Source organism: Bombina bombina, chromosome 3, assembly GCF_027579735.1.
Source record: "Bombina bombina isolate aBomBom1 chromosome 3, aBomBom1.pri, whole genome shotgun sequence".
Lineage (NCBI taxonomy): Eukaryota > Metazoa > Chordata > Amphibia > Anura > Bombinatoridae > Bombina > Bombina bombina.
Genome location: NC_069501.1, coordinates 1,155,251,631 through 1,155,276,883, shown reverse-complemented (window position 1 = coordinate 1,155,276,883; position 25,253 = coordinate 1,155,251,631). Strand labels below are relative to the sequence as shown.

At 38.5% G+C, this 25,253-nt stretch overlaps 1 protein-coding gene across 3 annotated transcripts in view; it reads right to left on the bottom strand.

Moving 5' to 3' along the window:
* Window positions 1–25,253, bottom strand: part of CWF19L2 (CWF19 like cell cycle control factor 2) — an 803,233-nt gene that overhangs the window by 568,398 nt on the left and 209,582 nt on the right. For all 3 annotated transcript variants that reach the window (XM_053708563.1, XM_053708564.1, XM_053708565.1), the window contains exon 7: window positions 18,169–18,284. In XM_053708563.1, coding sequence (XP_053564538.1) covers window positions 18,169–18,284 — 116 coding nt within the window. The remainder of the gene's footprint in view (window positions 1–18,168; window positions 18,285–25,253) is intronic.

Genomic DNA, 25,253 nt, shown 5'->3' with positions numbered 1-25,253 from the left:
CCATTTTTTCCTAATATTTTATAATTTTTTTTATAGTAAATTATAAGATATGATGAAAATAATGGTATCTTTAGAAAGTCCATTTAATGGCGAGAAAAACGGTATATAATATGTGTGGGTACAGTAAATGAGTAAGAGGAAAATTACAGCTAAACACAAACACCGCAGAAATTTAAAAATAGCCCTGGTCCTTCAGGGAAAGAAATTGAAAAATGGCCGTGTCCTTAAGGGGTTAAATTTACTTCTATTTTTAAATGTACTTTGTTATCTTGGTATTACTTGCTGAAAATGAATATGCACATATTCTACACTAGTGGGATCTTGCTACTGATTGGTGACTGCACACATTTGTCTCTTGTGATTGGCTAACTGGATGTGTTCAGCTAGCTGCCAGTAGTGTACTGCTGTTGCTTAAGCAAAGGATAACAAGAAAATGAGGCAAATTTGATAATAGAAGTAAATTGGAAAGTTTTTTAAAATTGTATGTTCTATCCAAATCATGAAAGAAATGTTGGGCTTTTCTATCCCTTTAGGAAATCACATTATTATTATCATTTATTTGTATAACGCAGCAAAATTCTGTAGCACTACTTCAAATCTGACATTTACATATACTTATCTGATATACCATTCATCGATTATATGGGATAGGGTTATTTATATACACTGTGACAGAGTATATGGAAAAGTAGTATATAGTGTGTACTGAGAACCCAAGGAATGCTATTGATTGTTTACTGCACTGTGTTTCCGTGTGTGCATTTAGTATACTGGAATGGTGTATTCAGAAGAGTAGGGTGGGATGATGCTCCATCCCACTTACAAGTAGACTGTGAGAACCCAGTTCAGGTTTTCCACCAGAATCAGTCAGTATAAATAAGAGGATTAGGCTCACCTGATACTTGTTTGCTTCCTTTATAAGTAGGGATGTACATTTTTGTGATTCGTGTTACAACATATGTCGTATATGGCCGCCGGAGGGGGCATTCTGCATTGTAGTTATTTGCTGGTAGGCACTACAATAGTCAGTATCAAGTTGTCTAGTTAGAGCTCAGATAAGCAAGGACTTGTGCTTATGCTTTTGTTGAAACTGCTATTTTCTGCCAGAAATAAACGTGTCACAGACCTTTAAAACTTATGAAGTGTGTAAAGTGTGCCCCTATCCCAGAAGGCTGTGCAATCTCAGAAAGATCCATCAGCCTGATTTGTTACTATACACTTACCTGAAAATCTCTATGTAATTCATGGAGATATTTTACCTCAACATTTTGTCAGTAGCCACATCTCATAGTAAAGGTAAACTATTCCATTGTAAAGGTAAACTATCTTCCTTTTTACATAGAGATTTACATGTGATATTTTCTAAACAGCTTTTTACAGATATGCAGCATCACTTTCAAATGATTTAGCATATGAGCAACGTCCCTTTAAAGCAAGAAGAAAATACAAAACTACTTTAGGAAAAATTTGAAGAATAGAAAACCATATAACAAACAGAATAAAAACAAAAAAATGCAACAGAGGGTTGGCCAAGCAAAAAAAATATGGTGATTACACCAACTATTGATCAACTGAGGGCTTCCACATTAATAAACAATATAAAAATTAGAAAAAAACAATATGAACACATGATTTTTTAATTGTTTTTTTATATTGCAATAGTAATTTCACTGCTTCTTTCACAAAAACTTAATAACAAAATATCCAGCTTGTAATAGAGTGGTACCAGAGTTGGTTAAACAATTAACCTGTATGTGGTCATTTAATTATCCCTTTATTATTAAGGCATTACTAGGAAGCCCCTAAATTTGTTACAGTATTTAGCAGAAGAAAGATAAACCTTTAAATATATAAATAAAAACTATAAAAATCTGTTGCATTTACTTTATCACCACAGAAGACCAAATATCACATTTTAAAGGAAGATGTTTGATTCTCTGAAACTCTTCTAGCTGAAGTTCCTGCTAATGATAAAACATAAATTAAATCCAATCTATATCGTCCTTTTTACTAGCTAGAATTCATCAGAAGAAATACCAAGGTGAAATGAACAGAAATGACAAAGCCCCATTTACCAACATAATGGTGGCTTCCATTACAGATCACATTACTCTTTTTAAATGCTCATAACTGATAGTTAGGAAAGATATGCTGATGGGTATCATGGCATGGAAAAAGACATTTCTTTATTTTAGATTTAATTCTATCTTGGCTTACCTAGCTAATACTCAACCATGCCATGTGAAACTTGGTGGGAAAAGACACATACAACAAATATAATGCAAACATTATAAATATTTATTGTAGCACAGAAGGATTGTGACATCAAATAATGTATATCATGCAAACTTGTAGTACGAAAGGAACGCATTTTGATTCTTCTCCTAGTGGCAACCAATACCCAAGCTAAAGGACACAGAATGAAAGGGAGGGCGAACAAGACTGGAGAACCTAAACAGAAGGCACCACCTCTTGAAGAAATTTCCTCCCAAAAAAAAACTTAGCTGAGAAAAAAACATCCAAATTGTAGAATTTGGAAAAAGTATGCAACGAGGACCAAATGGCCACCTTGCAGATTTGTTCCACAGACGCCTCATTTTTAAAGGGCCAGGAAGAAGGGAAAGCCCTAGTGGAATGAGCCGTAATTCTCTCAGGAGGCTGTTGGCCAACCGAATAACACTTCTCAACCAAAAGCTAAGAATAGAAGAAGTGGCCTTCTGACCCTTGCGTTACCAGAGAATACCACAAAGAAGGCAGCAGATTGACGAAAGTCTCTAGTTGCTTGCAGATAGAACTTCAGAACACACAAAACATCCAGGTTATGCAACAGATTATTCTTATTAGAAGAAGGATAGATGAAGGAACAACAATTTCCTGATTGATATTGGAGTCTGAAACCATCTTAGGAAGAAATCCTAACTTGGAACCAAGGAACCTTATTCGCGTGAAAAATAAATTAAGGGGGGATACACTGCGGACTGAAAACTCTACGAACAGAAGAAACAGAAGAAACAGCGAGAAGAAACAGCGAGAAGAAACAAAACCTTCCAGGATAATAACTTAATATCAACAGAGTGCATAAGCCCAAACAGAGCCTGCTGCAGAACTCTAAGAACAAGATAAAGGCTCCATGGAGGAGCAACAGACTTAAACACAGGTCTGATTCTGACTAAGGCCTGAACAAAAGACTGAACATCTTGTAAGTCAGCAAGAAGTACTGACGGATAAGCCCTTCTTCAGGCCCTCCCGAAGAAACGACAGAATGTGAGGAATCCTCACCTGACTCCAAGAGAAACCCCTAAATTCACACCAGAAAAAGAATGTACGCCATACTTTAAGGTAAATCTTGCAAGTTACAGTCTTACAAGCCCGAATCATCATATCAATCCCCTTATCGGAAAAAAACTCTCCTAGACAAGACTAGGCGTTCAATCTCCAAGCAGTCAGCTTCAGAGAATCTAGATTGGATGTAGGAAAGGACCCTGAAGTAGAAGGTCCTTACTCATAGGCAATTTCCACAGAGGAAAGGACAACATCTTTAACAGATTCGCAAACCAAATTTTGTGAGGCCAAGCTGGAGCGATTAGAATCACTGCAGCCAGCTCCTGATTGATACAGGCTATCACCCGAGAAAGGAGGGAAAACTGACAGATTGTCCCGAGAGAGCCACCAGGACAGAGACTCTCTTGTCAGGATGTCTAAGATTATCCTCTGAGAAAGGTCAGAGTGGACTCAGTTCCATTGTCTGAGTATGCATAACTGTAGAGGTCTCAGATGGAAACGAGCAAACGTAACATAAGACCGAAGAAAAAGACCTGCCGCAAGAAGTTTGGATTTTCTGACCTCTGTCAAGAAAATCTACATGGAGATCAAGTCTATGATCGTCCCTAAAAAAACGTACCCTGGTATTTGGTACCAAGGAACTCTTTTCCAGATTCACCTTCCACCCGTGAGAGCGGAGAACCGACAACCGATAATCGGTAAGGGATCTTGCTCAATGAAAAGATGGCGCATAAACCAAGATATTGTCCAGTTATGGAGCCACCACAATTCCCTGAGATCTGGTCACCGCCAGAAGAGCCCCTAGAACCTTTGTAAAGATTTGAGGGGCAGAGGCTAGGCCTAAAGGTAGGTCTACAAATTGGAAGCGTTTGTCCAAAAATGCAAACCGCAGGTATTGGAAATGTTCCTTGTGAATAGGAACATGTCGAAACAAGTCCTTTAGGTCAATGGTAGTCATGTACTAACCCTCCTGAACTAAAGGGAGCATAGAACGGATAGTCTCCATTTTGAAGGACGGAAACCTAGAAATTTATAGAAGCATTTCAGATCTAAAATGCATCACTCTAGGATCAAGCACATAAATTATTGAATTACAAAGACTACTTGCAGAGCCTTAAGCCTACCGCACCTGGTGTTCCCAGGCGGTCTCCTATCCAGGTACTATCCAGGCCTCACCCTGGACGGGCAAATGCCTTCTTAAATGAAAAATATTAATGAATCCTATCTAAAAAAAAGATAGGAAGAAAATAATGTGAACACACATTCAAGTAACAAGTAGTTGTAGCAGAATCCAAACTGCTAACGATCAGCTTACTAGGCAGTTAGGCTAACTATCATCCATAAAGATTCCTTAGATTACTAAGGAAAACATATAACCTAGGACCAAAAGATGTCACGGCATAAGAAATAATCTCCTCAATGAAAGAAAGGGAAAATAATACTTTTGGAGCCCAAAAATTACTAGGCTCTTTATATATATTATATATATATATATATATATATATATATATATATATATATATATATATATATATATATATATATATAAATAAAACATTGGACAAAATATGATGTCCCAGACAAATATGAGTCCTATTGGACAATGAATGTTACAGACACTAATAAATATCACCTCAATATGAGAAAGATAAGTACCTATACATAAAATAGGACAACATACATGTCACAGACATTAGATAAAACATTTCAATATGAGAGAGATAAATATACGAAATCCGTGTATATGGCATGGAGAGTCCACAACGTCATTCCAATTACTAGTGAGATATTAAACTCCTGACCAGCAGAAGGTGGCAAAGAGCACCCCAGCAAAGCTGTTAAGTATAACTTCCCTTACCCATAATCCCCAGTCATTCTCTTTGCCTTTGTCAATGGAGGATGTGCGAAGTCGGTGTCTGAAGAATTTAATCCTTTTAATGGGTACTTTTCCCTGCAAGCAAGGATTGGGGTCTAGCTGTGTCCAGGTCTAGCTGTGTCTAACATTTATGCTACCCCTAAATAGAAAACCAGGGTTGGTTACTCTGTTTTTTCTTTTCTCTCCATGTCCCTGCCAGTGGTCGAGTGAGGCTGACAGACTGGGAAGTGATGTATCTGCTCCACAACAGAAGATCCTGAAGGGTAAGTCCGTTTATATCCTTATTTAAACCCTTCCCTTGGCAGCTATAACTGTCATCAGAGAAAGGTAGGACTTTGAAGGGTGACCAACTGGTACCTCCATTGCCCTCTTAGATGGGACTGGAAACCTTAGTTATAGCCCAGGTTGGGGATATCAGTTATTTGAGCAGCTTGGATCTACCGGCATCTCCTTAAACAGGCTCCGGTTCACTCATTATTGGGTGTTTCTCTCTGAACAAACTCAAATACCCTCATAGTTTTGTTTACAGTTAAAAATGACAGAGGGGGTTGAGGCTTTTATTTATTTATGTGGACCTTTATAATGGAGCATCTACACTCTCGCTCCTTTAGCTGGTATGTTCCTCCTCTACAGCAGCGGCACCTCTGGCTTCAGTAGAGGAGGCTACCGCTAACTGTGTTATGCTTATATTTTTATAACATTGATGCGCGCCATTATCTGATGCTGCAACGGCTTCTCCAGCTAGATGAGACGAGACTACCGCCAGCCTTTTTTAGAAAATATTCTCTGGCAGTGCTATTTTAGGCAAACGCAATAAGCACCAATGCACTGACTGAAAGGTTTTCCCCATGAACCTGCAAGTCCCATATTACGCTCCTGACGCAGCACTCAGTTATGGCGCTTGCATAATACAGCACTGCCTAATGCAAGCTTCTTTATTAATAAGATGCTAGATAGTGATGACCACATTTGAAGGGTTTCTCCCCGCATCCGTTATCGAGTTAATAATTTAGAGGGGTCTTGCTGGTGCACTAAGCTTCACATGTTTAGCTTTTGTGTCAGCTCTATTTTATTATATGCAGCTATGTATCTTTATCCTCATTAGAAGACCGCCATTGTGGGCGGATACTATGGTGCAGCTAGTCAGCTATGCGGTGGAGGAGCTGTGAGCGTTCGCTCTGCTGGATAGGAGACGTATGGTCTGTTTTTGTTTTCAGAGCCGGGAGTGTTGGGCTCTATACAGAATAATTGTGTTTCTTTTGTTCCAACCTCGTCTACATAGTAAGTGAGATCCGTTTTGGCGGACATACATTTCCGTTGGCGCCATTTTGGAAATAGCTATTTCCCACTATGGGCAGTGAGGTTTGCGGTTTGAGCACATTTTAGATGTCTTCATCAAGTAATATTAAGTATGATCTCTATGTGAGCCTCGTTTAAACCTATTCATCCGATGCCCTTAATAGAGGTTTATTCCCTTCCTAAGGTGTTTTATATCATTTTTTTATGTGTACTGATAATACTGCCTCTAGGATATGAAGGATGAGTTTTTTATTGAAGTTTTTTATGGAAGTGTTTATTATAATAAATCATATATCCTACATATAACCTTTATTTTTCATGATTTATTTTTCACTAGTAGTTGTCACAATCTGGTGGCAACTAATTGCTAATGCATGCTCCTTTATTATATTGTCATGGATTAAGGTGCATACAATTCCCTCTCATTCTGTGAATAAATCTTGAGGGTCTCTTATATGATTAATCTCTTTCTCTGTTCTATTTAGCAGAAATTAATATATTATTTACACCCACCTACTGGCGATTACAAATTTCTACAGTTTGTGCATTGTAACTGTATGTATGTTAAGGTTGTCACCATGTTCATGGTTTATCCCTTTCATTTTTAAGTATAGGTATATACTGGGCATTGTTATCAATATGATGTCCAATTATCCTGTCTCACATTCCAGTATGTTTTCGGGATTATTTCCATTTTCATGGTTTATCCCTATCTTTCTAGAGTACGGTTTAATTAGACTATGTTTTAAATATTAGGTCTACTTATATTATCCTTTTCTACAGTAGAAAATATTATTACTATGTTATAAGCACTAGAAATTCTTATCTTATCCTGTGTCTACTGTGCATATTTAAGACATAAGTAGGGAAATAATAATATTTAAATGATTTATTTTCCTCCTACCATGGAAATATCTTCTGGATATTGTTATAAGTCTTTTGTCGGCTTATCTTTCCTGTTGAACATATTATATATATATATATATATATATATATATATATATATATATATATATATATATATATATGTCTTAGAGATTATCCATGTTCGTGTTTTATTTATTTTAATTTTTTTTCTTCTGTAGAAAAATTTATACGGGAGATTGTTATTAATCTGACCACTTGTGATTCAGTGGGTAAATCTCCAATTTACCAGCTGGATTCCGGTTTTAACCCTAGCTATCCTTACAGCTAGGGTCTACGTAAAGTAGGCTATAGTATATAAGTGACTCATAATTATCTCATTTATAGTATAGGTTTAGGGATTATCAACATTTATTTTATTTAGCTCTATCCTGATTCGTTATGATTCCGTATAGGTATATACTGTTATTGTTATAAGCATCATAATTGCTTAATTTGCTCGATACATTTTAAATGTATGCTCTAGGGATTCTTAACCTTTTTTTGTCCCTTTTCTACCATAGATGATTACTAAATTTTGGACTTAGCCTCTACTCCACTAATCTTACGGGGGTTCAATGGGGCTCTTCTGGCACTAGCCAGATCTTAAGGAATTACGGTGGCATCTGTCCTGGACTATATCTTGGTTCAGGTGCCTTCTTTTCTTTTTGTAAGATGTTATTGTCTATTCTACGTTCCCACGGGTGGAAAGTGAATCTGGCTTAAACTTCTGACTTCCTGCCTGTCACTTCAGTCTTAAATCTGTCCCATCTGTGGCACAGTGTATGGAAGTAATTGGTCTGATGGTTGCGTTTCATGGACATCATTTCGTTTGCTCGGTTCCATATGAGACCCCAACAGTTTTTGCATGCTCAGACAATGGAACAGAGACCACTCGGACCTACCGCAGAGGATAGCTCTGGTTCCCCTAACTAGAGTCTCTCTATCTTGGTGGTTTTCACAGGACCATCTGTCTCAGGGTATATTATTCCTAAGACCATCCTGGGTGATTGTAACCATGGACGCCAGCCTGGGGAGCAGTTTGGGGTTCTTTAAAGGCTCAGAGTCTTTGGACTCAAGATGAGTCTTTTATTCCCATAAACATCTTGGCGTTGAGAGCAATTTACAATGCCTCATCAGCCTTTTTCTCAACTAGCTTTAGTCAGGTTTATCAGATTTCAATCGGACAATATCTCCTTGGTGGCTTAAATCAATCACCAGGGAGGAACTCGGAGTTCCTTAGTAATGATGGAGGTGACTCGCATTCTCCAGTGGGCAGAGTCTCACGATTGTCTCCTCTCTGCCTTCCGCATCCCAGGGGTGGACAACTGGGAGGTGGTTTTTCTGAGCAGGCAGACTTTTCATTCCGGGGAGTGAGCTCTCCACCCAGAGGTTTTCAATTGATAACTCTCAGGTGGGGGGTTCCAGAGTTGGATCTGATGGGGTCTCGTCAAAACGTCAAGGTTCCAAAGTACGGTTCAAGGTCAAGAGATCCTCAGGCCGCTCAGATAGATGCTCTAGCGGTTCCTTGGATCTTCTCTCTGGCATACCTGTTTCCTCAGTTTGCTCTCCTTCCACGAGTCATTAATGGTATCAAACGGCATTGGTAATTTTAATAGCTCCTGATTGGCCTTGCAGGATCTGGTTCTTGGATCTGGTAAGAATCTCATCTCTTCCTTCTTGGAGGTTACCTCTGAGGAAGGACCTTTTAATTCAGGGTCCATTCCACCATCCAAACCTGGATTCTCTGAAGCTGACTGCTTGGAGATTGAACGACTAGTTCTGTCTAGACGTGGGTTTTCTGAAGCGATCATTGATACTATGTTTCAGGCTCGCAAACCTGTTACTCGCAAGAGCTACCATAAGGTATGGCGTAAATATCTTTATTGGTGCAAATCTAGGGGTTTCTCCTGGAGCAGGGTGAGGATTCCCTGTATTTTATCTTTTCTTTAGGATGGCCTGGAGAAAACAATTTATGTAAGAACTTACCTGATAAATTAATTTCTTTCATATTAGCAAGAGTCCATGAGCTAGTGACGTATGGGATATACATTCCTACCAGGAGGGGCAAAGTTTCCCAAACCTCAAAATGCCTACAAATACACCCCTCACCACACCCACAATTCAGTTTAACGAATAGCCAAGAAGTGGGGTGATAAGAAAAAAGTGCGAAAGCATAAAAAATAAGGAATAGGAATAGTTGTGATTTATACAAAAAAATCATAATCACCACAAAAAAAGGGTGGGTCTCATGGACTCTTGCTAATATGAAAGAAATGAATTTATCAGGTAAGTTCTTACATAAATTATGTTTTCTTTCATGTAATTAGCAAGAGTCCATGAGCTAGTGACGTATGGGATAATAAATACCCAAGATGTGGAACTTCCACGCAAGAGTCACTAGAGAGGGAGGGATAAAATAAAGACAGCCAATTCCACTGAAAAATAATCCACACCCGAAACAAATTTAATTCTTATAATGAAAAAAAACTGAAATTATAAGCAGAAGAATCAAACTGAAACAGCTGACTGAAGTACTTTTCTACCAAAAACTGCTTCAGAAGAAGAAAATACATCAAAATGGTACAATTTAGTAAAAGTATGCAAAGAAGACCAAGTTGCTGCTTTGCAAATCTGATCAACCGAAGCTTCATTCCTAAATGCCCAGGAAGTAGAAACTGACCTAGTCGAATGAGCTGTAATCCTTTGAGGCGGAGTTCTACCCGACTCAACATAAGCATGATGAATCAAAGACTTTAACCAAGATGCCAAAGAAATGGCAGAAGCCTTCTGACCTTTCCAAGAACCAGAAAAGATAACAAATAGACTAGAAGTCTTTCGGAAATCTTTAGTAGCTTCAACATAATATTTCAAAGTTCTTACTACATCCAAAGAATGTAATGATCTTTCCTTAGAATTCTTAGGATTAGGACACAATGAAGGAACCACAATCTCTCTACTAATGTTGTTAGAATTCACAACCTTAGGTAAAAATTTAAATGAAGTCCGCAACACTGCCTTATCCTGATGAAAAATCAGAAAAGGAGATTCACAAGAAAGAGCAGATAACTCAGAAACTCTTCTAGCAGAAGAGATGGACAAAAGAAACAGAACTTTCCAAGAAAGTAATTTAATATCTAGAGAATGCATAGGTTCAAAAGGAGGAGCTTGTAGAGCTCCCAGAACCAAATTCAAACTCCAAGGAGGAGAAATGACTTAATGACAGGTTTGATACGAACCAAAGCCTGTACAAAACAATAAATATCAGGAAGATTAGCAATCTTTCTGTGAAACAGCACAGAAAGAGCAGAAATCTGTCCTTTCAAGGAACTGGCAGATAAACCTTTATCCAGACCATCCTGAAGAAACTGTAAAATTCTAGGAATTCTAAAAGAATGCCAAGAAAAATGATGAGAAGAACACCAAGAAATGTAAGTCTTCCAAACTCGATAATAAATCTTCCTAGACACAGATTTACGAGCCTGTAACATAGTATTAATTACAGAATCAGAGAAACCTCTATGACTAAGAATCAAGCGTTCAATCTCCATACCTTCAAATTTGATGATTTGAGATCCTGATGGAAAAATGGGCCTTGAGATAGAAGGTCTGGTCTTAATGGAAGAGTCCAAGGTTGGCAACTGGCCATCCGAACAAGATCCGCATACCAAAACCTGTGAGGCCATGCTGGAGCCACCAGCAGAACAAACGAACGCTCTTTTAGAATCTTTGAAATCACTCTTGGAAGAAGAACTAGAGGCGGAAAGATATAGGCAGGATGATACTTCCAAGGAAGCGACAATGCATCCACTGCCTCCGCCTGAGGATCCCTGGATCTGGACAGATACCTGGGAAGTTTCTTGTTTAGATGAGAAGCCATCAGATCTATTTCTGGAAGACCCCAGATTTGAACAATCTGAAGAAATACCTCCGGGTGAAGAGACTATTCGCCCGGATGCAACGTCTGGCGACTGAGATAATCCGCTTCCCAATTGTCTATACCTGGGATGTGAACCGCAGAAATTAGACAGGAGCTGGATTCCGCCCATACAAGTATTCGAGATACTTCTTTCATAGCTAGAGGACTGTGAGTCCCCCCTTGATGATTGATATATGCCACGGTTGTGACATTGTCCGTCTGAAAACAAATTAACGATTCTCTCTTCAGAAGAGGCCATGACTGAAGAGCTCTGAAAACCCACGGAGTTCCAAAATGTTGATTGGTAATCTCGCCTCCTGAGATTCCCAAACCCCTTGCGCTGTCAGAGACACCCATACCGCTCCCCAACCTGTCAGACTCGCATCTGTTGAGATCACAGTCCAGGTTGGAAGAACAAAAGAAGCCCCTTGAATTAAACAATGGTGATCTGTCCACCACGTCAGAGAGTGTAGTACAATCGGATTTAAAGATATTAACTGAGATATCTTTGTATAATCCCTGCACCACTGGTTCAGCATACAGAGCTGAAGAGGTCGCATGTGAAAACGAGCAAAGGGGATCGCATCCGATGCAGCAGTCATAAGACCTAGAATTTCCATGCATAAGGCTACCGAAGGGAATGATTGAAACTGAAAGTTTCGACAGGCAGAAATCAATTTCAGACGTCTCTTGTCCGTCAGAGACAAAGTCATGGACACTGAATCTATTTGGAAACCCAAAAAGGTTACCCTTGTCTGAGGAATCAATGAACTCTTTGGTAAATTGATCCTCCAACCATGTTCTTGAAGAAACGACACAAATCGATTCGTATGAAATTCTGCTAAATGTGAAGACTGAGCAAGTACCAAGATATCGTCCAAATAAGGAAATACCACAATTCCCTGTTCTCTGATTACAGAGAGAAGGGCACCGAGAACTTTTGAAAAAATCCTTGGAGCTGTTGCTAGGCCGAATGGCAGAGCCACAAATTGGTAATGCTTGTCTAGAAAAGAGAATCTCAGAAACTGAAAGTGATCTGGATGAATCGGAATATGCAGATATGCATCCTGCAAATCTATTGTGGACATATAATGCCCTTGCTGAACAAAAGGCAGAATAGTCCTTATAGTTACCATTTTGAATGTTGTTATCCTTACATAACGATTCAATATTTTTAAATCCAGAACTGGTCTGAAAGAATTCTCCTTCTTTGGTACAATGAATAGATTTGAGTAAAATCCCCGCCCCTGTTCCAGACCTGGAACTGGCACAATTACTCCAGCCAACTCTAGATCTGAAACACATTTCAGAAATGCCTGAGCCTTCACTGGATTTATTGGAATGCGAGAAAGAAAAAAATCTTCTTGCAGGAGGCCTTACCTTGAAACCTATTCTCTACCCTTGTGAAACAATGTTCTGAATCCAAAGACTGTGAATCGACTTGATCCAAATTTCTTTGAAAAATCGTAATCTGGCCCCTACCAGCTGTGCTGGAATGAGGGCCGCACCTTCGTGTGGACTTGGGAGCTGGCTTTGGCTTTCTAAATGGCTTGGATTTATTCCAGACTGGAGATGGTTTCCAAACAGAAACCGTTCCTTTAGGGGAAGGATCAGGCTTCTGTTCCTTATTCTGACGAAAGGAACGAAAACGATTAGCAGCCCTATATTTACCTTTAGATTTTTTATCCTGAGGTAAAAAAGTTCCTTTCCCCCCAGTAACAGTTGAAATAATAGAATCCAACTGAGAACCAAACAATTTATTACCTTGAAAAGAAAGGGAAAGCAAAGTTGACTTAGAAGACATATCAGCATTCCAAGTTTTAAGCCATAAAGCTCTTCTAGCTAGAATAGCTAAAGACATATACCTGACATCAACTCTGATGATATCAAAGATGGCATCACAAATAAAGTTATTAGCATGTTGAAGAAGTTTAACAATGCTATGAGAATTATGATCTGACACTTGTTGCGCCAAAGCCTCCAACCAAAAAGTGGAAGCTGCAGCAACATCAGCCAAAGAAATAGCAGGCCTAAGAAGATTACCTGAACATAAATAAGCCTTCCTTAGAAAGGAATCAATCCTCCTATCTAAAGGATCCTTAAAGGAAGTACTATCTGCCGTGGGAATAGTAGTACGTTTAGCAAGAGTAGAGATAGCCCCATCAACTTTAGGGATTTTGTCCCAAAACTCTAATCTGTCAGATGGCACAGGATACAATTTCTTAAATCTTTTAGAAGGAGTAAAAGAGTTACCCAGATTATTCCATTCCCTAGAAATTACTTCAGAAATAGCATCAGGGACAGGAAAAACTTCCGGAAGAACTACAGGAGGTTTTAAAAACGAATTTAAACGCTTATTAGATTTAGTATCAAGAGGACTAGAATCCTCAATTTCTAAAGCGATTAAAACTTCTTTAAGTAAAGAACGAATAAATTCCATCTTAAATAAATATGAAGATTTATCAGTGTCAATATCTGAGACAGAATCCTCTGAACCAGAAAAAACCTCATCAGAAACAGACAAATCAGAATGATGATGTTCATTTAAAAGTTCATCTGAGAAATGAGAAGTTTTACAAGACCTTTTACGTTTACTGGAAGGAGGAATAACAGACATAGCCTTCCTAATAGATTTAGAAACAAAATCTCTTATATTAAAAGGAACATCCTGAGTATTAGATGTTGATGGAACAGCAACAGGTAATGGAACATTACTAATGGAAATTGAATCTGCATTAACAAGTTTATCATGACATTCATCACAAATTACAGCCGGAGGAACAGTTACCACAAGTTTACAACAAATGCACTTAACCAGCATCAGGCAGCGTTTTTCCAGAAGTAGCTTCGGATCCAGGATCAATCTGAGACATCTTGCAATATGTAAGAGAAAAAATAACATATAAAGCAAAATCTATCAAATTCCTTAAATGACAGTTTCAGGAATGGGAAAAAATGCCAATGAACAAGCCTCTAGTAACCAGAAGCAAAAGAAAAATGAGACTTAAATAATGTGAAAAAAAGGTGGAGACAAAAAATACGCCCACATTTTTTAGCGCCAAAAAAGACGCCCACATTATTGGCGCCTAAATGCTTTTGGCGCCAAAAATGACGCCACATCCGGTAACGCCGACACTTTTGGCGCAAAACGTCAAACAAATGACGTAATCACGAACAACTTCCGGCGACAAGAATGACGCCGGAAATGACACAGAAATTTTTTGCGCCAAAAAAGTCTGCGCCAAGAATGACGCAATAAAATGAAGCATTTTCAGCCCCCGCGAGCCTAACAGCCCACAGAGAAAAAAGTCAATTTTAAAGGTAAGAAAAAAATTTGAAAATTCATATGCATTATCCCAAATAATGAAACTGTCTGTCTGAAATAAGGAATTTTGATCATCCTGAATCAAGGCAAATATATGTTTAAACACAAATATTTAGAACTTTTACATAAAAGTGCCCAACCATAGCTTAGAGTGTCACAAAAAATAAGATTTACTTACCCCAGGACACTCATCTACCTGTAGTAGAAAGCCAAACCAGTACTGAAACGAGAATCAGTAGAGGTAATGGTACATAAGAGTATATCGTCAATCTGAAAAGGGAGGTAAGAGATGAATCTCTACAACCGATAACAGAGAACCTATGAAATAGATCCCGTAGAAGGGACCATTGAATTCAAATAGGCAATACTCTCCTCACATCCCTCTGACATTCACTGCACACTGAGAGGAAAACCGGGCTCCAGCCTGCTGCGAAGCGCATATCAACGTAGAATCTAGCACAAACTTACTTCACCACCTCCATGGGAGGCAAAGTTTGTAAAACTGATTTGTGGGTGTGGTGAGGGGTGTATTTGTAGGCATTTTGAGGTTTGGGAAACTTTGCCCCTCCTGGTAGGAATGTATATCCCATACATTACTAACCTTTTACATGAAAGAAAGGTTTGTCAGTCAGTACTCTGAAGGGTCAGATTTCAGCACAGTCTATTCTTTTGCACAAACATCTGGCAGATTTGCCAAATGTTCAAGCTTTTGTTCAGGCCCTGGTCAGAATCAGGCCTGTGTTTAAACCTGTTGCTCCTCCTTGAAGCCTTAATCTTGTTCTTAAAGGTTTGCAACAGGCTCCGTTTGAGCTGATGCATGTTGTTGATATAAAATTGTTATCTTAGAAGGTTTTGTTTCTTCATGCTATTTCTTCCACTCGCAGAGTTTATGAGCTTTCAGCTCTGCAGTGTGATTCCCTGTATCTTATTTTTCATGCAGATAAGACGGTCCTTCGTACTACATTTTTTTTTTTCCCTAAGGTGGTGTCGGATCAAAACATTAATAAGGAAATTGTTGTTCCTCTAATCCTTCTTCTCATAAGGAACGTCTTTTGCATAACTTGGATGTTGTGCGTGCTCTAAAATTTTACCTACAAGCTACTAAATATTTTCGGAAATCTTCTGCCCTGTTTGTGGTTTTCTCTGGAAAGCGTAAGGGTCAGAAGGCCACTTCTACTACCCTTTCCCTCTGGTTAAGAAGTATGATTCGTTTTGCTTATGAGACAGCTGGACAGCAGCCTCCTGAGACAATTAGGGCTCATTCCACTAGGGCTGTCTCCTCATCCTGGGCTTTCAAAAAGGATGCTTCTGTGGAACAGATTTGCAAGGCAGCAATATGGTCCTCTTTGCATACTTTTTCCAAATTCTACAAATTTGATACTTTTGATACTTTTGCCTCGTGCCTTCTGTTTAGGTCCTCCTGCCTTGTTCTCCCTCCCTTTTCATTCCGTGTCTTTGAGCTTGGGTATTGGTTCCCACTAGTAATTGGAATGACATTGTGGACTCTCCATGCCATAGGAAAGAAAAAACAAAATGTATGCTTACCTGATAAATTTCTTTCCGGGCATGCAGAGTCCACGACCCTGTCCTCTTTTTTAAATATAATTCAGCAGTTTTTTTGAGTAAACCTCAGGCACCTCTATACCCTTGTGTTTCTTCTTTTTCCATTTTCCTTCGGCTGAATGACTGGGGATTATGGGTAAGGGAAGTTACACTTAACAGCTTTGCTGAGGTGCTCCTTGTCTCCTCCTGTTGGCTGGGAGTTGAATATCCCACTAGAAACTGGAAATTTATCAGATAAGCATAAATTTTGTTTTTGTACTATATATATATATATATATGTTATGGTATAATAAAAAAGTTATTATTGAGCCCATATATAAATAAAATATGGCAGCGTCTTAAGGTCACTTAGATGACCAAGTATATTGTATGCATAATAAATAATACCAAAACAGTTTGAAAAACTCCTCAGATGAGAGAGAAAAGGTATTTTAACCTTATACATGAGAAAATATCATGTTTTACATTGAAACAACCACCGAATTGCAGTAAATACCAGGCAAACACAGTACAAAATCATTCTTCTTAATTTGAATACCATCCCCAGGATTAACCTTTAAACCAGAAAGTTGGATCCTATCTGCAGGGCACCAGAAAAGGGATATTCTACATAACAGCGTATTCCTTCCTGTAAAGAAGGAAGAATATCTGTAGTAGTCAAACTACCATGAACTGCCACTAGATGGTAGCAAATGCTAAGAAGTCCCTGATAATACGGTACAAATCCTATCTCTCAGATATTAGAACACTGCCATTTTTTGTTCTATGAAGTCTGAGATACCATATGGAACATTTTATTCCTGATTATTATTCCTGGACATTTTATTCTTAAGCATTATGCCTTCTTTTTAACAAAAATTTTATTATTTTTTTTTTTTATGCATATATATGGTTTTTTAAATTCTACATTACATAGTACATACCACTGGTGGTTTATAGTATTGTATTAAATGTATGCACATATTAAATAGTTTTTTAGATTCTGTCTGCATATAGCTGTATTTTATCACTGTGCTATTATAGTATTTGATTAATTACATTGAGACAGTAGATTTTCCACATAACAGCTGACAATTGTGATTGGCGCTCCTTTTTTTTTTTTTCTTCTTTTTGCATTTCATATTGAGGTTTTGGATATCACCTCACTGTAAAGAGTAGCTACGCAGTATTTAGATTAACCAACCCTAGTTTTCTATATAGGGGTTAGCATAAATTGTTGAGGTTAAAGTAAGGACTACCTCACCGACCTCCAACAGCTAATAGCCACCATTACTCTTACTAAAGAGGAATACATGGACACATCATTGCCCCAATCCTTGCTTGCAGAAAAAATACCCATTAATGGATTAAATACTAGATTTTCTTTAGACACCATCTTCGCACATCATCCCCGATGTACAAGACAAAGAATAACTGGGGGTTTATGGGAAGTGGGAGTGATACTTAACAGCTTTGCTGGGGCGTTCTTTGCCTCCTTCTGGTGACCAGGAGTTGAATTCCCACAAGTAATTGAATGGATTTGTGGACTCTCCATGACACTGGAAAGAAATATAGGTAAGGATTGCACAATAAAGTTATCATCTCCCAAGAGACATACAAGCACAGCGAGCTCAGTGTGACATTGCTACTGCTGGTGTAGTGGGAACATATACTTATTAAATGGGATTATAGGCACTGAGTTTGATATTCTATACATTGATTGATGTTTTTTATTTCTATTAATTTTAATAGATACATAGAAGCATAGTAGATGAGGTTGAAAAAAGACAGAAGTCCATCGAGTTCAACCTAAACAATATAGAAGTAAAAGTTAAGTTTTTTTATATTTCGGTTTCCTTACGAACCTGTTCAGCGTGCATAATGCTTTTGAGAAATGTTTTTTCTTAATCAGATGATTGGTTCTAAGTGTGTGCCATAAGAACTCTCTAACTCGCTTTTCTCAGTTATAATATGCCTTAAAGAAACAGAGGACAATATTTTTCTAGTTTAAAATATTTTTACCCCATATCTTTCTGCTACAATGTTCTCAAGGTTTCGGTTCTCTCTTTCAGATTGTTCTTTCATTCTCTGATATGCTTTCCTTAACCAACTCAAGCCACCATCTTCAACGGGTAAAACTGAAAAAGTAATGAAACAATATTATTCTGCAATAATTACTTGAAAAAAATTACAGATGAAGTAACTGCCACATGGCTTTATTTCTAATAGTACATAATAATTACAACAGTAATGTTTTTTTTACAATTATTTTATCATTTCTAATTTAAATGTCATATCAATGAGTTAGTAAAATGAAACAAACCAGACTGCACTATAATAATTTTATTTATTTCAACGGTATCCTAGCATTTAGAAATTAAGGGCTAGATTATAAGTTGAGTGCAAAATATTGCTTCCTTCGAAAGCGATATTTTCGTTCAACTTAGTAAAACCAGCGGACGCAAATCTGCGTTGCTATTACAAGTGAGGTGCAATGCAAACGCAACCTCACTTTTGCATTGCACGGAAGAATTGCGCTCACGAGAGAACGCTTCCATATGCTCTAATGGGAGCCTTGTTCTCATGCCGTGAGACACGGCATGAGAACTAGCCCAGAGAAGGGGGTAAGTCGCGCAGCAATTTAAAATATATATGTATACATATATATTTATGTGTTAATATGTGTATATACACGTATATAAGGATATACATATTAGGGCTGAGTTAGACTAGTCGACTAATCGATCGGTCTCTCCTTAATCGACTAGTACAGCATTAGTCGATTACTGATATATTAAATTTTGCTATATTTTGATAGTCAAAAACAGCCCGTTGCCAGCCTACCAGCCCGTAGCCTTAGCCTAAGCTTACTACCAATTGCGGATTGTCTCACTTGGCAGCAGTTATGACGACGTGTTATTGCTAGGTTTTAAAAATAAATTTTAAAAAAAGAACAATTTTACAATTACATTAAAAATATTTTGCATTTAGTACCTATTTTCTGGCAAGAGGGGGTAAATTTTGACTAGTCGACTAGTCGAAAGCAAAAGCCCTCGACTACTCGATTGTAAAAATATTAGTCATGCACACCCCTAATACATATACAGTATATTTATTAAGAATACACAGTTCATATAGACCGCAATGTAAAGGCACTTTTTTTTTCCTAACACCCCTGACCCGCTCATTTTAACTCGCTTTGTGCAGTTTTTTTAATTAAAGATGCTATTTGTTTTTTGTTTTTTTAATTATTACACAACCTTACACTTAAGTTTGGGGGCATTTGGGGCACATTTTTAAAATTAACCAGACGTTACCAGCCACTTATAATGAATGGTTATTTATTGCGCATCTGCAAAAAAGGTGAATTTCTCAGTTTACGGGTGCGTGATAAATTAGCGCTCCACTTGTAATCTGGCCCTAAAAATAAATATATAAATATATATATATATATATATATATAATGTAGAGAAAATAACTCATTGTGTAAACCATTTACAAATCTAGACAAGTCAGAAGACTTGCTTTTACCACAGAAACTCTCTGTTTACACCGTTTCCAATGCAGCAAAGGATTCTGGGTGAGATATGCAAATGAGGTTGACGACTCACTTTTTTACTTCTAGCCTGCTTTTTAAGGCAGACTTCCCTTTACGCCATAGCATCGCCGCATTACACAGCTTCTAAGCTTAGCTAGGGGTAGTACAGTGATTCAGACCAATCCCAGGACAGCTGTTTCCTGGTTATTGCCACTCATCAGCTGGGAGTAGGTTGAATCACTGCTTGGTAAAGTTGTTTTCTGGGGGAAATACAACAGCAATTTAAAATATGGGGAGGTGAAAAGTGAGCTTAAAATCATCCACTAAAATATATACATACATGCAAACAAAAATTAAAAAATTCATTATAACAAAAAAAAAAACACATTCAAAAAGGGCAGTAAATCTATTGTATATACAACACATTAATGTTGTGTTGTTATAGAACAGAGCTTCTTAAACTTTTTTAACTTGCACTTGCTGCGGCTCCAGGCTCCTACCAGGAACATAAACTTTTTTTATCTGGTACCTTTTTTTCATGACCTTCATTATTATAATACAGTCCCCTTTTCAGAAGGCTACACAATTATTTTTTTTTATATACACTAATATACAACACAAGTAAGGTTATTATCAGTGAAAGTAAGTTCAACTTTCTTGGCTATTGTTAATTACTATAATAATGAAGAGGAGGAATGTTTAATTAAAAGTTAATTTTATTTAACCACAATTAAAAAGCTTCACAGGGGAAAGACAGGTGTAGGTGAGCGTAGCACCACAGGATTAGGCGTTTCGGCTGGAAGCCATAATCATAGCCTACGGTGCTATGCTAAACTGTCAACTTAAAAAGAGGTTACCAAGATCCTATTGGTTAAAACAAAATACGTCCATCATACACGGGCCCTTATACGGCAAATAATAGATTCTCTTTGTTTAAGTTATGAATCAAATAGCTAAATGTAACAATGTTAATCAACAGTGCTGAGGTCATGAACTATTTTACTGTGATCTCATGAGATTTGACTTAACTTTCATGAGATTTCATGGTAAACTTCCTTAAACTGAATAGGGAAATAAGTTGAGTGTTCACGAAGCTCACTCTCTTAGCTGTCCCGGGACAGACATACTGATTTGCTGCTTAGAAGTCTTTTACAATGGGATGTCGCTACTGAGGAACTTTTGAGGTAAAATATCTTTCTTTTTTACATAGAGATGTTAAGGTGATATTTTCTAGTCAGCTTTTTACAGCTATGCTGCATCATTTTCAAGTGTTTCAACATTTGGGTATCATGGCCCTTTAAGGATATCAAGAGAGCTAGGAACAGTGTTCAAACAGAACCTAGGCACACCTTTTTGACTGACAAAAGTAGGGATAAAAGGAAGGACGAATTGGGGGCAGAGCTTGCCAGCATGGACAGTAGACGTGTGTGCTTGGAGCTCCTCATATAACTGACTAAACTGGGCAAACACCCAATTTTATAACGGACTAAACTTTTAAAATGCTCAGGGGATTAAAAGGTAACTGCATCTCTCAGCCCTTTAAGGAGTAAAAAATCTGAACTGTGGACTTCGGAGCTATCTCCACAACATTGCGATCAGGGGCCTATAACATCTAATGAGATAGCGTGGATACGATTCCCCCTAACATCTACAAAGTATTTTCCCCATAATATCTCCTGAATGGATATGGAGGCTGCATTATACAAGTTTGAAGAGGAGGTCTGTGAGACTCTGAAAGACCATTTCACAGGATTGAGCCTGCTGTTAGCGCAACTCCTCAAAAATGTATACACCTCACACGACATGCAAGACGGCGGCGAAGAACCAGGATTTGTTAAAGATAAGCCGGACCCCTCAGCAAGGTTTAGAAGACTCCAGAGTCAAGCCACTAACAGCTATATAACAGATATGTCTGAAAAGTCGGAAAACCAAGAGTGGCGATATCTAGCTGTAACGGAAATTGTTATCCTTCCGCAACCTTTATATATGCGAGAAAATTTCGTACCTCCGGAAGCGGCTGACATTTTGACAGGAGATTACGAGCATCAGTGCAGCTCAGGCGGTGGAAGATTACAGGGCAGGCTGAGAACACTAGACCTTAGATGCACTGCACCAGACTCGGAGGAAGTTGGAGGACTGAAGCTGAGCACCTATGCGGACGATTCCAAGGGAACACTCACGCTGACCCAGACCCATATGGCTGATTTGGGCTCTCCACTTCAAAGGCGGGTAGATGCTCACCATTCCCCAAGCCTGTGCCATGGAAGCGCTATACAGAGCCTATGTGCCCTCCATTCAAATGCTGCTACCAGAGACTAGGGCAACACCTACTATGGGCATAGGTTAAAGGACTGGTTCCATGGCTATTGATAATAGCCTAAATTAACCATCAGGGAATGTGTAATGAAACTGCTCTGCTTGTTCTTTTAATTTACTTATGGAACTTACAATTATAAACCTGTCATTGTTTTTCATATTATCTAGGTAACATGTTACTGTTCAACTTTAATATTTGGTAGTCACAATTTTTATTTTTGAGAAGGATGTCCTACTGCAATCTTCCAGGGCAAAGTAGATAATGGGGAACAAACTCTAGATATGTTAAAAAGTTCTTATCCATTCTGTCTACTTGAACTAAATGCAATACGCTGAACATTGATAGCTACACTACCCCCAGTGTTTTATATGGGTGATCATATATGCTTCTAGGTACAGACTGCAACCAGTTTATACAATCTTACTTCTAAGCAGGCAATTTTATGTTGCTATGTGTTTATACTCCTATATACCTAATCCCTGTTACAGAAGTAGTTGGTCTATAGGGCTCTACAATTTACCCAGAGGGAGAAAAGGGTTACTACCAACCCATTATCATTAACCTCTTGAGATACATGCGGTTATTACTTAACCTATGCATCACCATTACCGGGAGACTTTCTCTGATTTAAATATAAGGGATCTCTGGATATCAATGCTGTTTAACCCAACCCTTAATTTATAGGAGGAATGCTGTTCTTGTAAGAGTGTTTGACATGAGGCTGCATAGATGGGTTATACAGTAGTTAGGTAAACATATCCCCAGATAGCCCTCAATAAACGACCCTCTTACTGAAGATAAGATAAACGTTATACATTTCTCTATACGCGTTCATAATCCCTGTTCATATATACACTCCATTCTAGTTTTCCTCATGGTTAAAGATATCTCCCCTCATCATTTCCCACTCTTGAGAAAGCGTGGGTCATATCCCATATCCTTTTTCCGGCTCCGTCCAATGGTGACGGTAACCCCTGAGGGGAGATACAACAGTTAGCCCTGTACCATTTCTTTATCAGCCCAGCTTTAAAATATTCTTTTTATCTTAGTACCCCTAACCTTAGCCTCCTGAGTTTGTGCCGGCTCCGTCCCTACACCTTTCCCCTTCCTTACACCAATGAGCTTACTTTGTAAGCAAAGGAAACTAAATCCAATAGAAACCTTCCAATTACCTACTTTATTTCTCAACCATTTTTTTTACCTGGTGATCCCAAAAAATGTTCTTTCTGAATAGTCTTTACAGTAAGACCAATACACTGGTTATATTGAAAGACATTAGATAGAATGACAAATGATTAATTATACTAATACGGCTATTTTTATTATGTATGTTTATATTTGGTGGATCACCTGAATACACCTAGACCATGATAAACTACTGATGATTGAAATGCATAAACGTTACTTAATAACCCCTTCCCTAAAACAAGAAAAATAAGATTCACCGATTGAGACCCATGAGAGGTCTTGTACTGTTTTCAGTTACCTTCTTTGACTTATTATATTTTTTATATCTTATAAAGGTCCAAGAGTGGGTAAATAGTCTGATGGTGCATATTATTCTCACCATGTTCCTGTCACTACACCTTTTGTCACTAAATCCAGAGTAGAAACATAGGTTGTGAAATCGCTTATTGAGATCACAGACAGCAGCCAGGGCAGCGAGATAGCGCTCAGGCTCAGTTAGGTGTCCTGGCAAAGATTATTGCAAAGCTGCATATCAATCAAGGGGGATCATACTGGTGGAAGGGTCATTATTTTCTATAAGTTTTGCTATTGACCTCTCTCACCATCCTGCTAGGGCAAATATATGTCAATAAAAGACATTGCGCTAAAGCTAGATCAAGAGGATTCTTACTGAGATAAATAAATGCAGTAGATGCCCTAGCAGTGTGCCGGGAGTGATAAATCACCCTAAGCTTTATTGTACCCAGTACTTATCAACAACCCTACATTTGTAGTGCAATGTCTTTTGTGCAATATAAATGTGTCCACAAAATAACTGTATTTTGTGATCACTTACTGAGCACAATATAATTTGGTGGTAAAATTCCATATATGCTGCTATCATGTATACGCTAACTGTAAAATTGAAATACATTGTTGTGCATTTCAAATTTGATTTGTATGTTTTGTTTTAAACGTCCCTCTGTACCATATATCTCCTAAACTGACCCAGCGATTTATTCTGTATCTGCTGTGTACATATGCCTATATTTTACCTTTTTTTGACAATGTTTTAGAATAGGGGTGAATAATGGTATCTCTGTATTACTATGTAGAGCGAGACAGAGAATATATTTTTCTAAAGATCTAGACGTATGAACAAAAGACATTGCGCTACTAATGTAGGTCAGTTGCTGGGTAGGTCCTGTTAGGGCACATGCGGGTCAGTTGCTGGGTAGGTCCTGTTAGGGCACATGCGGGCCAGTTGCTGGGTAGGTTCTGTTAGGGCACATGCGGGTCAGTTGCTGAGTAGGTCCTGTTAGGGCACATGCGGTCAGTTGCTGGGTAGGTCCTGTTAGGGAACATGCGGGTCAGTTGCTGGGTAGGTCCTGTTAGGGCACATGCGGTCAGTTTCTGGGTAGGTCCTGTTAGGGAACATGCGGGTCAGTTGCTGGCTAGGTCCTGTTAGGGCACATGCGGTCAGTTGCTGGGTAGGTCCTGTTAGGGAACATGCGGGTCAGTTGCTTGGTAGGTCCTGTTAGGGCACATGCGGTCAGTTTCTGGGTAGGTCCTGTTAGGGCACATGCGGTCAGTTGCTGACTAGGTCCTGTTAGGGCACATGCAGCTCAGTTGTTGGGTAGGTCCTGTTAGGGCACATGCGGTCAGTTGCTGGGTAGGTCCTGTTAGGGCAGATGCGGTCAGTTGCTGGGTAGGTCCTGTTAGGGAACATGCGGTCAGCTGCTGGCTAGGTCCTGTTAGGGCACATGCAGCTCAGTTGTTGGGTAGGTCCTGTTAGGGCACATGCGGTAAGTTGCTGACTAGGTCCTGTTAGGGAACATCAACAGCCTTTGATGTATAAAATCTGCTCTTCTAAGCACAATACAGGAGTTTTGTGTGCCTTTTTTGCTTTAGTATTTACAGTAAAATCTCAGTAAATCTCATAAAAATGTACAGTGACCTGTCTATAGAAAGCTACATAACTGTACTAATATAAACTGACCCAGCGATTTATTCTGTATCTGAGACTGAGATTTTACTGTAAATACTAAAGCAAAAAAGGCACATAAACCTCCCGTATTGTGCTTA